Consider the following 16,345-nt stretch of genomic DNA (forward strand, 5'->3'; position numbering starts at 1 on the left):
GGAGGGTTTTGGGTATGACCTGAGGCAGAGGGTGTCCTACTGATGGTTTTATCAGGGCTCCATCCCTGTGATGTCCGTGGGGCTGAGAGTGCTGGTTCCACACTATGGGATCAGTCTGAATGGGGAGGGCAGAGGGAAGTGTGAGCAATCAGTGAGTACGGGATAAAACTGTAAACTAAAGGAAGAAACACCACCTTAAAAACTCCGACAATGTGGGTTTGCAGCTTTACTCCATTTCCAACCTGGTCAGTGATTCCAAATAAACATCCAGCAGCAGCAGCAGCCCTGGAAGTGTCCTTGATCAGTGTGGGGTGGGTAGGATGGCAGCAGATGAAAGCTCTGCAGGGCCACAGATCCTTCAAACACCTGGTCATCGATGGAATTTTGGAATTTTTTTGAAAAGTAAAGAAAAAGGTGAGGAGGTGGGGCCCTTTTTGTTCCCAGACACCCCATGTATCCTGCTCCTGAAGCCCCCATTGCCAATGAGCAGCAGCACCAGACTATTCAGCAGTTGGCCTGACTGCCCAGCCCAGCTGCAGGGATGTGGGGATGGAGCTGGGGAGCTCCAGGCTGGTGGTTGAGGGGTGAAGAGCTCTCACCCAACACCCAGGACCACATCATTGTGCTGAAGTGTCACCATCTGGCTGGGCTGCAGCAGGGACCTCCAGGTGATGGGGTCTTCTGGATAGCACTTTGTGTTTAAGAATTGGTACTAACATCAGATAACCCCCATTATGTTCCTGCCACCACTTCATCCCATTTCTGCTTGAGGGAAAAACCCACTGAAATCCCCTGTGCAGAGTAAGTTAAGCATCAAGCAGAGACGCAAATCAGCTGAATTACCTGTGTGATTGCTCCTGTTTGTTGTGCTCACATGAGATGCAATCAGTGCACATTACCCACGTTTCAACCTCTGTTGGCACTGCTGGTATCAGCAGTATTTGCCTTGCCCCACTGAGGAGTGCTCCTGCCAGCTCCCAAATTAATGAATTGCCTGTGCTCCTCAGTAAGATGCAGGAATGCCACCTACCTGTGGGCCTAACGAGCTTCACACAATCACATGAAGACCAGAAAAAATATAGTCAGATTAGAGAGATTAGGCCAGTTTGCTACAAATTGTTTTCATTCCTGTGGCCACCAGGCTCACCAACACAAGTGGAGTGCTCCTGCCAGCACTCAGAAACCAGCCTGGGATTTCATAGACCACGGAGCCTCCTGATAATTGGGCCTGATGGAAAGTGCTGCTGCTCTCCTCATAGGAGAGTTGCTTTTATTCCCTGCCTCTGATCTCTAAAGCAAAGGTCCTCTCTCACCTCCTCCCTTCCATGCCTTTTGCTGTGATGTTAGTGGCAATGTTCTGTTTCTGCTGCTCTTTTCCCCAGAGCTCTTCCCTCCTGTGGGGCTCCAGCACTTCTTAATCTGCTCAGAGATGAGCTCACTTAATAACAACAGGGATCACATCCCTTCCTTAGGGGAGAGAGAAGACCTTGCAGCATTGTTATCGTGCTCTCCCTATCCCATCTCCATCTCATCTCTCCCACCTGGCTATAGTAGCTTTCCCCCAACTGTTCCTACCTGATGAGGGATGTTTTCTCTTCCCATGGATCTTGCCTACTACCTTCATTTAATTGCACAACAGGCAGAGGAAAACCCAGCCTCTCTGTGCAATCAATCTAAGCCCACCCTGACCCTGGCCAGCATCCTGGTTCCCTGCTTCTCTAGTGCTGGCCACAGCAGGCAGGTGAGGGCTTTAGCTCAATAATCCAACTGAAATCTAATCCTGCCACCCCAAAAATGCAAATAATGTGTTCACAGGTTCCACGGGCAGGGACACCTTCCTCTATCCCAGGCTGCTCAGAGCCCCAGCCAAAGTGGCCTTGAACATTTTGAGTGATGGGGCATCCACAACTCCTCTGGGAAACCTCTCCCAGTGCCTGTCTGCCCTCACAGGGAAGACTTTCTTTCTAACTTGCCCCACAAGAGCTGGTGCTGAGACAATCTGACCACCTTCACCTACGCTCTTCATCCCATGGCTCCCTAAAACAAAATGCTGAGAGCACACTGGGGGCAGGGACCAAATGCAGGCTGTCCCTGGGTGGGATTCAAGGATGTTCCATCCTTGGCCTTCCAATGTGTCTCGAACAACGTGCCCCATCCCAGAGGGGAGCTGGGCTAGCCCACGTCACTGCAGGGCCCGGTGCTCTGCCTCACTGGCCACTCCTGAGCTCTTCCACCTGCTGGTTGTTAATGCAGTATCAGCCTTTGAGGTGTGGGTTTAATTCACATTTAATCTGGCAATGGTTTACAACATCACACAGTATTGTAGTGAAGAGGAAAATCAAAATCAATGTGTCCAGCAACATTTACTGCAGCACAACGAACTCCAGGGAGGACTAAAAGAAACTCAGCTTTGCAGTAGGCCTATGATCACTAAATCCAGGATATTGTGGATTCAAAAAATAAGCTGACTGGAATATGTTTAAAAGGACAATAATATCTTTGGTATCAGTCCCTCATCTTCACCACCAAGGATTAAAACCCCCAGAAAGTCTGACAACTTAAGAAATTGAGCAGGTCAATCTCCAAATTCACATATGTTGCATTCAAGTAGGACAAAGAGGCAAATGACAACAAGTAATTGAACTCTTCCAGAACTTTTTTTAAACTTTTAATAGTCTAACATACTGTTAGTAACACAATTGGCACTTCAAAATATATATTATTTTATTTCAATAACATTCCCTTAACTCTGTAGTTCTACTTGAAGACACATCACTCGTCACCATAAATACTGTGTTGTTTTCAAAACACTCTTGTGCTGGGTTACCTCTACAGTGCAACTGGGACCTGCTAGCACTTACAACATCTACTTCCTCTCTGTTAAAAAATGACATTTTTCTGTAAAAACACAAAGTTTTACTGTATTTAAAAAAAAGGAAAAAAAAAAAAAAAAGCCCTGCTGTCAGTTGAGCGTGTTTCCACTGTCTCTGGCAAAGCACATCCTCTGAGGTCGCTTTGAGTGGGTTTCACTTTGGGTCAGAGGGAAATCTGCTGTTCAGCAGCTTCTTTCTCCTTCACAGGATGAGAGGCAGGCTTTGAATGCAAAGTGGCCTGGCCAAGAGCCAGGCACACAAGCAGAGTAGTGCTCATGTATTTTTTATTACAACACAAAAGGAAACTCGGGTTACATAACACGGGCCTTTGTAGTGCAGCTTTCTTTTTTAATCTGTAACAGAAAGAAGGGGAATCATGGCCCTGTTTAGGGCTTCATATGCTGAGGGATGGCTGACACCTGCAGTTGCAAGAAGTCACCTGGCACCTGGCCACCGATTGCAGTGCTGAGGGAGACTTTTCCTTGCACAGATGTTGGGTGCTTTGCCCAGATGCCTGACCGAGCCCAACCCAAGAGCTGTACTTCACTAAAAAGGAGTCCCTATCCTCTCGCTAAAAGCAACATTAAAAAAAATCTAAATAAAGTGAACTAAAACCACAGCTGGATTGGTCGAATAGGGACAAAAGGATTAATTTCAACAGCAGCATTAGGATGTTTCCAGCACGCAGCAGGGAGAAGGTTGATGGCTGTTTCACATCAGGGGTCCTACGGAGCACCGAGTGCTGCTCCAGGGAAGGTGCTGGGGACTGACCCTGGCAGAGTTCACACACTGAATTCCTTCCAGGTCTGTAAGGAGGCTCACTGTGGCCTAGAGGAGCCAGGCTGCCACTCAGAGTCCTGGATATTGATGTACACAAAGAGGGTGGAGGAGGAGTACGGGTCTCCATTCTTGGTCAGGAGATGGATGTGGCGATAACCTGGAAGCAGAGACACAGATGGAAAATGGCCTTTAGTCCAGTTGGAGAAGTATTTGCTAACGTTTGCCAGGACCCTGCACAAACATCTCCCAGTCTCAGAGCATTTTGTTCCCAGTTTCCCACAAGATCCTGAACAGGCAGGTCCCAGGGGCACAGCTCTGAGTGTGGGTAACAACATTCCCAAGGCCTCTGGTGACAAGGGGGATCCTTCCCCAGAGACAGTGTTAACAGCTGCCCAAAAAATCCATTCTGACCCAAGCTGTGATTGATCTAGACCACTCCTCCAGGACGCTGGAGCTTCCCAAAGGTTCTGGCTGTGAGGTGCAGGGAGCAGAGACTTACCTTGCTTCAGACTGGTGAAGGGAAGGGTGTACTGCCCGATGAAGTCATTCTTGGTCGACATGTCAAAGTCTTCCACCACAAACCGGACCAGGGCAAGTGCAGGGACCTCAATGTCAAATGTAAACTCTTCATTCCAGTTTGGGTTAAAGCCTAGGGAACACAGACAAGAACAGAGGTCAGAGATGTTGGCAGTAAGAATGGTGGTTCGAGGTGTTTGCAAATGGATGGAGACTTTTCCTGACTGTCAACCTAATTTGACCCAGACCAAGGCTCTCAGGAGGTGCCAAGAGCCTTATTCCCAGCTTTGATATTGTGTTTTGCTACCTGGAACTAACAAATCCTTCAGCTTGGGCTGTTCACTGCAGAACTTGGTCCTAGAAAGGAGTGAGGAGCCGGAGAGGGGAGGGACTCAGCTCTGCTCCACAGGCTTTTGCTGGCTGGTACATGGATGTCTTTGGTTGCTGTTGGACCAGATGCAAACTTTTACAGCCCTAAACCAGGGGAGGGAAGAGAGCAAAGCTGTGCTTTTGTGTTGAGACAGCCTTCTGGGGCCTTAAGCCTCTCCAAAAGCCTGAGACACACCCATCTGACCACCACCTTGTGCCCCAATTTCCCTGTCTGCAAGAAAAGCTAATGAGGAGTGTCTGATTACAAAAAGCATCATCAAGTTTGGATAAGGGTCATATGGTCCAGAATCACAAAGCAAACAAAACTGAGACCAACACACAAGAAATGTAGAGCAAGCTCAGGGCGCTCTCTCCAGGTCATGGCAGGTGCAGTGTCAATAAACCAGTCCCCAGAAGCAAACAGGAGAGGACATCCTGGTGGAAGCCCTGCTGCCTGTGCAAAGCAGAGACCAAGGACAGCAAAATGTCACCTGGAGCCTGCTGGTCATGCAGGGTTTGTGAGTGATTCAGCAGGAGACAGGGATCTTTCATCTGGCCCTGAAGGTGCTGAGATGGGCCTGTGGACTTGTGCCAGTGCAAAATACCTGTGGTGTGCTGGGACACTGTATTTGGACTTCTATAGGATTAAATCGACTGTACTGCTTAGTGAACACACTGACACCCTTCATCCTTGGGAAAAAAAGTGTTGCTGATTCCATGGGAGCAGAAATGGAAGTTGAGGTTGAGTCATTGGTCCTGGCACATCAGGTTTCACTGTAGTGGCATCAGGGGGGGATTCTCAGCTCATCTCAGTGCCACAGTGAGATGCTCAGAGCTGCAGAGCCAGCAGGTTCCCACAGCCCATCGAGCTCCACAGCTCTGCTGTTTGTGACCTGATCTGTGTGTGCCACAGCCCCTGGTTCAGTCCCACCAACAGAGAATCACAGCATCATTTAGCTTGGAAAAGACCCCCGAGTCCATTGAGTCCAGCTGTAAAACACCAAACCATGTGAGCAGCTGAAGCATGGTCACACAGCTGAAACCTCAGCCCATGACAGGCAAACCCCTCTCTGCAGCTGCCCCTTTCCATCAGGGGTGTTTTCATTGTTTGATTTGCTCTCCACAAGGCAGCACTTATCATTCCAGCCTCACTCCAGTATTGCCCCTGCCAGCCAAGGGCTGGCCGTGGGGCTGGGAGTGCTCAGCAGCCCTGAGCAACAGGCCTGGCAAGTCTGAAACGTTCCCTACACAACTTTCACTTGACAGGCTACAAAAATTATTGCAGGTGACGGAAATGGCCGTGAGGTTTAGGAGCCAGGCCAGGTTTATTCAAACAGGAAAGAGGAAAAGGGAAACATTGTTAGCAGGCAGGAAAATATGCACCAGCTTTCCAGTGCTTGGCTCTCACTCCACACAGAAAAGCAGAGTGTGTGTGTTTGTGCAGAAGGCCATAATATTCAAACCCTCACCGCACAGAGGGAAGTCACAGCCATGTCTGACTGATAAGAAATGGTCCTCCAACTTTTGAGATATTCAGATTTCATCTGGGCAACACCCTGAGCAGTTTGAGTAAACTTTGTATGGCCCTACTTTAGACAGAGGCTGGAACAGAGAGCTCTGAAGTTCCCTGCAACATCAGTCCTTTGTGAGTTTGTGACATTTTCAGGATACAATCAGCCCCACGAGAAGCTTCCTCTGGGAAGATCCTGGTGAGAACCTCTGCACCCCAGGTCAAATCCAACTGCTTTGGGGTAAAGAGCACTTCCAAAGCTCTACCTCTGCAAATCTGGCAGCCAGCCCCAAAGAACTCACGTGGCTGATGTTGTTTTACAGGGAATTTCTGTCTCCAAACAACAGAAGAAGAGTAACACCTCGTGTATCTGCTTAGTGGGGGCAGGCTTGGGTGCCCCAGGCAGGTCTGGCCACAGGGCAGCAGTCTTGCCAAGGAACAGAAAAGGGTTCCTGCTCATGGGAGCACAGCTTGGAGGAAACCCCCTCACCATTGTTTTCGATGACTTTGGTCTGCTTCTTGTTGTTGTCCTGCTGGACACCGTGGATCTCTATCGTTACCTTGGGATCCACAATGGAGTTTTTGCTCTTGTTCACCTTTGGCAGCTGCTGACCAGAGATTATCTGTGGAGGAAACACAGGAAGAGGTCAGGACATCACTAGGAGAGGGGGCTCCCTGGAAAATTCCCTCTCCTTCCCCAGGAGTGCAGGATCTGCTGCGAGAGGCTGGTGCTGTCATTTCAGAGCCAGTGCTGTGACATCCTTCACAGGAAGCTGTCATGAGCTAAAGCACCTAAGGAACCCAGCTCCAGCCCAGTTGTCTGGGACAGACAACTTTTCTGACTGTCCCCACAGTGATCAGCTGGCACTTGGGAACACCAGAGGTGACTGCTGATTGCATGTCTGCCTGCACGGTTCTGGAACGACAGCGAATATTGTCATTAACCTATTGCCCAACATTAAACATGTGAGTAGATCCCTGGAGAATCCAAGTCCATGAGAGCCCCCAGATGTGGGAAATCAGCAGGGTTAGGACAACATTGCAAAAAAGGATCAGAAGAAGGAGAAGGTAGAACATGCCCCCGCCCCAAAGTGGATATTACTGAGATGTTTTCTGATTTCTATTCTTACTTTAAGCAGGAGCCTCTTCTTTGTCCCCCATGTTCCTTCTGTGATGGATTTTGGATTGAATTTGGTTTGCTCATCCCGGAGGAATTCCGGCTTTAAGACATACCCAGAAAACCCATTGTCCTGGAACCGACCCTGGTATACATCCATTTCTGTGCCTGCTGTCTGGAAATTTAGGGCAACTGCAACATAAATAAATAACTTCAGTCACTCAGATAAATCAATAGGACTCTTTTCATGCTAATTCTGTTCCATGAAACTGCACTTCATGGACATAAACATTGGCTTTTTCACGCTTCAAAGAGCAGTGGTAAACTCTGACCCTCACAGCCTGCTAGCCCTGAGGATTTCTTGCATTCAGAGATGACAGCGACAGGAGGAGCCATTACAGCCATCCTGCCTTCCCCAGGATCAAAAATTGTCCTACATGGAATTTATGCCACCTAGAGCAACTGCATCTTTCAGATAAATCTCTTCATTTCTCCACTGAAGGAGTTCTCTCCTGCAGTGAAGCCAGCAAATCCCTCTCAGATAACTTCTCTGGTTATTTAGCCTCATTATAAAACCTCCTTTCCAGCCCAGATCTGCTTGTTTTCATTTGCCATCCCGAGGGGCATCGATGCCTCTGTTTGGACTAGAGAGCTCCTCACTGTCTGAACTCCTCAGGTGGCAACACAGAAGCTGTGATCAAAACACCTCTTTATTGTCTGCTGCCCAAAATAGATCAAGCCTCACTGGTGTCCTAACACCAGGCACATTCCTTGTATTCTTCCCAATTTGTCAATACCTTTTTTAAAGGCATTGATGTAAAACCTGGAACACTCTCTGTGAACAGCCTCACTGACACCACACAGGGAGTGCATGTGGGCCCCAGCAGCTCCTCAGTGCTCCCTTGATTTCCTCAAGGATGATTTTAACATCTTTAGCAAAATCTAAGACATTTCTTAAGACACAAAAATTTATCCTGGTCCTGGGTCCTTCACACCCTGTCATATTTGAAGGTTGAAAGCATTTTAAGGCACTCCCCTACTTTTCCACCTGCAGCAAGACTTTGATAACTGCAGTACACTGGTTTTACTGGGAGCTGCAAGTACTCAGGGCTTCTGAAAAATCTTATTTTGGGTGTCCAAATACTGAATTCTGGTTAGATAAGGCATGCAGGTCTGCCCTTACTGTACCCCAAGGGAACTGATGGTGCCTCCCAAGGACTGTCCAGAGGCCAGGCAGGGCAAGGGGTGCTACCTGCAGGACCCACGGAGTTCATGCTCCCTCCCCATTTGTTAAATGGCAGTAACTCTGCTGACAGTGAAATTGCAGGGATTTGCACATTAATGTGCAGAAAAGCCTCTCCTAGTGGATTTGTGATGAGCCAGAAGATGGTCTATGGAAAGTCACCGGGCATTGTTTGGAAAGCTGGTTTCTCCCAGTGACTGCTGAGCCTCCAGCTGCAAAGGGCTTGAGATTCTGCCTCAGCTGAAGCCCCTCTGCAGCCAGGTCATGGGTGACCCAGACAGGTGGGCCCCTCCAGCCTCCCAGAGACACCCACCGATCTGGCAGCCGACGTTCCACAAGTCCACAGGGCTGTAGTTGGAAGAATCCGTCCTCCAGCCTGCAGGGTAGATACGGCTCAGGTGCCTGATGTTGTGATGAATAAAACTGGTTGCTAGAGAGAGAGAAAAAAACAGAAGAAAATGGCCCTTTCAGTGATGGGGCTACTTCTATCTCTTCTTGCTGCTGCTGTGTGTTCCCCTCTGCCTGAATGGGAACCACCTGCAAAAATGCCCTTCTTGGTAACAGCCCTGAGGATATTAAGTTCTTCCCACTGTTTCTCAGTAACATGCATGACCAAAGAGATCATAACCCATGTCTTTGGGATGCCTTTTCCACCAGCAGCTGTCTGTTTTTGGGGAACAGGGACAGAGGAGGGCAGAACACACGCACCAGACTCCTGGGCCAGTTTCAGAGCTTTGCTCTCCGAGAACGATGACATCTCGTAGAAAGCCCGAGGATGGTTTGGGTCATCAAAGCCTTCAAAATGGACACTCTTGCAGTAGACAACTGTGTCTGACAGCTCCTTGGCCAGCTTCAAGGTGTCGCTCTAGAAACAGGAGAGCAAGAGGTTTGTGGGGAGTTTTTGCTGTCGTGCTCAGAAATGGTAATTGTGTTTTCTCTATAGGACCCTTGTTGGGGCTTCTCTTCTCCACCTTTTCACATGGAAAGGATGCACACTCTCAACACTCAGTGGCTGCTGGTGTGCCCTCTGTGTCACCCTTTGCAGGAAAGGGTGGAAAAGAATTCCCCCTCTGTTGGTAGGACGCCCTTCCCACTGCTCTCTGCAGGGTCACTTGTATTTCAGCACCCATGTCTGTCTCCAGGTGCTAAACCTTACAACACAGCCTTAGCAATGACTCTTCCATACTGTCCTGGTCCCAGGCATGCAAACTTGGAAATAAAGGGAACAGAAGGATGTTTTAGCCTTCCCAGAGCTTGGGCTTTTCCCCTTTGAACTAGGGAGTTCTCACAATGCTTTGATGACCCCAACTCCACAGCCACATTCACCGGTGCAAGTGAGAGTCCCCAGCTCCCACCAGGGGCAAGAAAATAAAATGACAGATGTCAAAATAATGTACATGTTATTGACTAGAGATCAGAGAGATAAGTAAGACCCTCAAAGAGCGAGCAAATCATCACAGAGAAACACAGATTAGACCAGGTCCAGAGGCAACACCAATCAGTTTTGCCATCGGTGGGGCTGAATGTGTCTGTGTCACCTATGAACCCACTCTGTGAGGGATATGGGCTTCACAAGGACCTGACCTCTGGAAAAATCCATTTCCTCACATGATGGGGCATGTGTAAAGGCCAGCCTCTTCCTCCCAGAAATCATCATACAAATTGCTTTAGTAACTGACCACCTCTTCCCCACGGATCTTCCCTCCCTCCCTCCTCCAGGTCAGAAACAAACAGCCAGTGCAGGTGTATCCCAAAATGAGACTGGAAAAGCCAAAGTCATGACTGTCCCATGACAAAGAGATTTCTGGAAATAAGACAGAGATTGAACAAGTGCCCTTCCACTGCTTCTATAAATGCTACATGGTCTGTCCCCACTGCAGTCTCATTTTAAACCTTTGTGCTTGACTGGCTCTGTAAGATCTCTGTTTGTGCTTGGGACAGATCATTAAGCTGAGCAAGCACCAGGATCCTCAGCCCCAGCAATTTCAGCAATTCACCCTTCTACATCCCCAGCTGAGTAGCTGAAACCACACTGAGACCTGTCTTGGCTGGGAACACATGAAAAATTGTATTTCAACTGATTTTCTTTTTTTGTTTCTTTAGGTGTGGTACAAAACCCACCTAAAAAGATTTCCCAGTGGTTACTTCTTTCACTTACCTTCCCCTTCTGCTCTACCTTGGTCTTCACAGATTCATCTTCAATCTCAGCTGCTTCATCTTCATCAGAGACATCCTCAGCCTCCAGGTTGTTGTTCCCATTTATGGGATCCTCCTGCCTGCTCAGCTTCTTGCCTTTCACCAGGATCTTCCCTTTCAATTGCTGCACAAGGAAAAGTGGACAAAATATCTGGTGGTTAGAAAAGACTCTGGCCCACCCTGAAAAGATCCCTCATTGCAACCAGGCCTTTTACAGTTGCATCAGTGACTCATTCTTATCCATAGATACAGGTACAAATAAGTCTGTTTTTACACTGAGGCCCTGCCCTGTCTCTGCCCAGCCTCTGAGACCACAATCATGAGTGTGAAAACCCCAGAGAGCCCAGTGATTCCCCTCTGCTATAGAGCTGACCACCCCCTCAACCAGACAACTTAAACAGCTGTGCTGTTAAAGACAATTAAAATACACCTTTTTTTTTTCAAGACTGAAATGTTGCTCAGCAAACAAGGCTGAGCCTGGAGGTCAGGGCTGCTGGAAGAAATTTGTGGCACCATTTCTGCCTCTCTGTGTGGCCTATTGTTTAATCCACCCCTTGCTCTGCAGTGTGTGGTTATAAACCCATGCACAACTCAGGAAACTGTGTGAGATCCAAGCAGGGGCTGAGGCAGTGCAGCCTCTGCTCCACAAACATTTTCATGGGGAGAGAGGTCCAATAAGTTCTGGACAGGTGCTTTGTGCACAGCAGACATGGAATTTTAATATATGAGGGATTTTGCAGGTGAAGCCCCAGGGTGCTGACAGCCTCAGGAGGAGTTCCCAGACCCTTTCAAAGCTACATCCTCTTCTGGGAACAGCTTCTCCTGCCACTGCTCCAGTGGTACAACATTGACCACAACCAGCAGCACGCATCAGGGTATCACAGCTGGGAGCAGAGGGAGTCCAGGGAGCACATTCCTTGTGCTGAATCAATTCTCTCCAGCCTCTTTCAAGGTTCACATAAAAACCCTCATCACTGATGTATCCTTTGTGCAAGCCTGGCTGTGGGAGGAAGGCTGGAGCCTGGAGAGGGATGACTTAGAGCCCAAACAAGGCAGGAGCAATGCTTGGGACAGGGAGAAGTATTGAGAAAGGTGGCTGGGGGCAATCTCCAGGTGTGTGGGTTATGCCTTAAAATCAGGAGCACCACTAGACCTGGCAGCTTCCAGGAACAGGAGATTTGCTGCCACCTGGATGTGTCTGGTACTCCTGGCTTTGGAAGGCACAAGATATTCCAGAAAAATTCCATCTTGGAATTAGCCAGTACAACCCCTCAGCCTGTGTAGCATGTTCCCCTTTCCTTAGCAACACTCTATATTTGCCTTTTCTGCAACAGCAAAAGCAACAAAACCCCACCACATTCAAATGACAGGACTGTGGAAAACCAAGACTCTTTTATAAAACAACACAGGCATTTTCAAAGAACATGATTCCCCCTTTGTGCGTTCAAGCAAATTGCATCACGTCTTTACGGAGACCAGCCCCACTCCTCACCACCTGGCAAAGCTGTGGGTGAAGCTGGGTTTGAGCAGAAATCTGACACTGGCACCTGAGGCAGCAGCCAAGAGCATTTTTATTCAGCTACCGCAAATAAGCTGTTTACACTGGGGCACTTTCCCTGTCACTCAAAACCTACACTCAAAGGAGCAGTCAGAGCATAGCAGTACCCTCCTCCCCATCCCCAGACCATCCTCCCAGCCCTCAGCCCTCCTCCAGGCACAGCTCTGCTCTGTTTCTTCACATTCATGGCTGGGAGATTTTCAGAGCCTCATTTCAGTCTGCTGCTCTCATGTCCCTTCCCACCCTCCTGCATCAACACCCAGCTCTACACTGTTCTTCCACCACAAAATCCAGTTCTGTGTGAGCTTTTAGGCTCTTCTCAACACTTGGGAAGGACAAGCCTGGAAGGATTGCACTGGAGACAGTGAGGAAAGGCTGAGAGCAGCCCCTCTTGTCCCTTGCAGGCTGCAAATACGATCCTGGTATTTAATATATTATCTGCCTTTGCTTTCTAATGCCCCAAAAGAAATGTTATTGCCACAAGTCAGCAGTGGAGAACTAAGGATAAGGTATTTGGGGCAGTCCCCTTCATTCTTAATTGCCAGCAGGTAATTAAGCTTTTTAAGCTTCTCCCATTCAGCCTGCACAGCAAGTGGGAGGTACAATTTCTGGCACAGACCAATCCTACATGGCTGAAGAACATCACGAGGGAAGGCACAGCAACACAGCCTCCACTGTGTCTCCTCACCACAGACCACTCCAGGGGTGCCAGCAGCAGGTCCTCAGTGCTGCTGTTATCCTGTCTAGCCTGTGGTTCCTCTGGGAAACCTTGGATATGGGGCAGAAGCACCCCATGGACACAGGGACACTGCTCCTGTGTGTACAAGGGAGAGCAGCCCACGTGCCACCTAACTCAGAGGAGATCCATTTGATAATTCGTCCACAACAAGGAGTGAGACTCACCCCAAAGCGAGGCATTTTCATCCCCATTTCCTGCAAAAGGTGCTATCCTATAGTAGCATTGCAGTGAATCCCCTCTGCAGAGGAAGCAAAGTTCTAAATCTGAGAGTTTATCTTCTTTATTGAGGTTTTAAATAAGCTGATATAGACAGACACAAACACACATGTGCCCTTGCTCCATCTCACTTGGTTCCCTTTCATGTGATATTAAGTATTTCTAGCCTGAGGCAAAAGACACTCACCTCATCAGTTCAGCTCTGTTGAGCAGATCCCTTGTCTTAGGAGGAAGCAAAAGCTGAAATACTCAATAAATATTCTCCAAGTAGACCATAAAGCCATTCCAACTGTCTGTGGCATGCCCAAGGTGGACTACAACCTCAGGAAAGGCTACAAGGACACTGGACTGCCCTGAGAATACACAGTGGAACAGCTGCTGGAACAGAGGCAACTCTTGCCCTTCTTCACATGCCCTATAAATAGCATTCCTTAGTCCCCAGAAATGGAGCTCCCCTGCTCTCCCACCTTTTCCACTGCACACTGAACAAGCTCAGCTCTGCAGGTGAAATGGTTCTGACACATTGGGACATGGAAACCATCTTAAAGGAAAGCACTGTTTTGATCAGAAGCAGCAGAGCTATAATGAGCAGAGGATTTTAGAAGAGCTGCATACACAGGTAGGTAAACAGGTAGGTTTATCCTACCTGAAAGCTTCCTGCCCCTAAGAGCAACCCAAGAGCCACAGCAAGGTCTGAATTCCAGTTTTCATCTCAGTGGGAATGGAAGATTTGTAAAGTGATCCACCTCAACAAACTTTCTGTGGCTTCAACACCTCCTTTAGAGTCAACAGAGAGAACCAAACACTCCCAGGGTGTGATTCTTCCTCTGTTTGCACAAACACTGAGGAGGAGGTGGACCACACCTCCAGCTCCTCTGACTTTCTCCAAAGGAGCCCTAAGTGAAGTGCTCAGGAACACGGATACACAGGGTCTGAGCACTGCCACCTGACATCCCACTCTCAGGATGAGGATATCCATCTCTCCAGGCTTCTGAGAAGCTGTGAGGAATAACACGTTCAGATTCACGAGGAGATGCGCAGATCAGATCCACTAATTGATATCACATCTGTGCACGTCCTTCAGCTGCAGACTGAGGTGTTGCACCAGCAATGAGTGGCACCAGGAAAGGGAAAGAAACACATTACTGAAGAAGGTTTTGGAGGATTGAAGGAAACTCAGCTCAAGAACTTCACTCAAGAAGGGGCCCTGGCAGACCCCTGTGCTGATCAGGGATGGGGCAGAAGGGCAACAACCCACCAGCAGCAGAGACTGGATCAGCTCTGTCCTACAACCCTCATGCTGCCTGGAGCTTTCATGTGGCTTCTGGCCTTTCATCCTACAGCCTTTAATTCACTATTGGGACCTAAAGACAGCATCTTGGGGGAGATATTTAGATAATCTGTGTAGCCCAATAGTGTTCCTGAATGGAGCCTAATAAATCAGATGTCTGCCCCAGGCTGTGGTATAAATCGTTAGCACAAATCCAAACTGTGTCAATCTTCCTTTAATTACTGACGTTGCCCTGCTGACACAACCGGCAGCAATCCTTCAACTGCTTGTGTTTACAGCCTTCAGCTTTTTGCTCAGTGGCAGATCCCACCCTTTTCCTGATATTAAAAATACCTTGTTGTCCCGGGTTTCTTCATGTCAACGTCACAAGGGAGTGGAAAAGCCAAGAGGTTCCTGGTTTGTTTTTCCCTCATGTTTCAGTTTCAATGTATTTTACACCCAAAAAAGTCATCATTTCAGCCCTTTGCACTGTCCCACTTCACATTAGCAGGAAGGCAGAGGAAAGGTACCAGAAGGAAAAGGATAGGTGTTGAAACACTGGAAATTTTTCTCTGTTTAAACTAAATCGATCAATCCTTCCAATGGAGCAGATCAGCCCAAACCCATTCCCTAGGGTAGATCTGGGCACTGTGTTCAGCTGGGGCCATGTGTCTGTTTGGGCAATCAGAGCAGGAGGTTCGATGAGCACAGCCATGGAAAAAACATCTTTGGGAAGTTGGGGTCAGCCCCTCACACTCACAAATCACACATTGCTTTGCTTGGTGTTTCTCCTTCCTTTCATCATATCATTGCCATCAGCTGAAAAACCATCAGCACTTCTCCTGATCCTGCACCAGGATAAACACGAAGTCAGGAGAGGGCACTGAAGACATATTTTTCTTACTCAGTAAGAGCCTGCAAAGACTGATCTCCATGCTGGGAGTGTCGTCACTCTGGGAGAGTCACTTCTCCTAAGGGAGGCACCTTGTCTATGCCAGAGCCAAGGTCCTGCTGAAGCAGCAGCAGTAAAGATTACAATTCACCCTAATTTATTTCTCTGGTGCTTAGGGACCAGCCCAGAGCAGCTTCCCTCTGTGCTAGGCATTGTATCAAACGAGGCACGACACTCCCAAACAAAAGGGGAAAGTTGGAAAGGGAAAGGAGATAAAGGAAGAGGAAGAGCAAATATAGAGGGTATTTTAGGTGGATCATTTTCCTCTCCTTTCTCCCCTGCTGACTGCCAGCTTGATCTCATCCACAAACTCCTTCCAGCTCTGACTAGGCACGTTCATCCAATTTTTGGCATTTCTTTAGCAAAGACATGCAATTTAAAGGGAACTGCAGCTATCCACACAGGAGCCATTCCCAGTGGCTACCCCAGGACACTCTCAGTGGGAGGACACTTTGTGTTTAATATGCCTTCAGGCTACTTGCAATGGTTTTCCCCTTGAGTTTTGAGCTTTGCACTCAGGAAAAAGAAAAACTTCTATCTTGTCCCACCCTCAGAAGGCAGAAAGTGCTGGAGGGGCCTTGCTTACCTCTGGGGAGGGGAACTGGGATTTGTTTCCATCGACTGGGGCAACTAAGAGCATGTCCTGCAGGATGGTGGTCATGTGCTGAGCCATGACCTTCTGCTGGTCCACGCTGCAGTGGTTCTCCAGGGAGATGATGACGGGGTATGGTGAGGTCTGGAACAAGAGAGCAACACACACCATCAGTGAACTCTGCAGTTTCACCAGTCTGGAGCAACTGGTATGAACCTCAGTGCTGTTTTCTCTGGGAACGAGTGTGTCAAGAGTAGGGTCTGATACTCTCCTAAAGCAAGGATTTGTTAAAAATGGACAAATTTAACTGTGCAGCAGTTACTCAGATCTGTGCTGATGCCTTCCAGAGATGATGATCCAATTGAGAGGGCACCAGGATGGGTCAGGATGCCTCTCACAGACTTTCTGGGGCAC

At 48.4% G+C, this 16,345-nt stretch overlaps 1 protein-coding gene across 3 annotated transcripts in view; it reads right to left on the reverse strand.

Moving 5' to 3' along the window:
* Positions 1–2,823: 2,823 nt before the first annotated feature.
* Positions 2,824–16,345, reverse strand: part of PLCD1 (phospholipase C delta 1) — a 50,654-nt gene continuing 37,132 nt past the window's right edge. For all 3 annotated transcript variants that reach the window (XM_082298208.1, XM_082298206.1, XM_082298207.1), the window contains exons 8-15: positions 15,926–16,075; positions 10,567–10,728; positions 9,117–9,273; positions 8,722–8,838; positions 7,179–7,357; positions 6,539–6,671; positions 4,153–4,302; positions 2,824–3,810 (exon numbers count right to left, since the gene is read on the reverse strand). In XM_082298208.1, the coding sequence (XP_082154334.1) occupies positions 3,692–3,810; positions 4,153–4,302; positions 6,539–6,671; positions 7,179–7,357; positions 8,722–8,838; positions 9,117–9,273; positions 10,567–10,728; positions 15,926–16,075 (1,167 nt within the window). In that variant the 3' untranslated portion in view covers positions 2,824–3,691. The remainder of the gene's footprint in view (positions 3,811–4,152; positions 4,303–6,538; positions 6,672–7,178; positions 7,358–8,721; positions 8,839–9,116; positions 9,274–10,566; positions 10,729–15,925; positions 16,076–16,345) is intronic.

This window comes from Coloeus monedula (genome assembly GCF_965178545.1).
Source record: "Coloeus monedula genome assembly, chromosome: 1".
Lineage (NCBI taxonomy): Eukaryota > Metazoa > Chordata > Aves > Passeriformes > Corvidae > Coloeus > Coloeus monedula.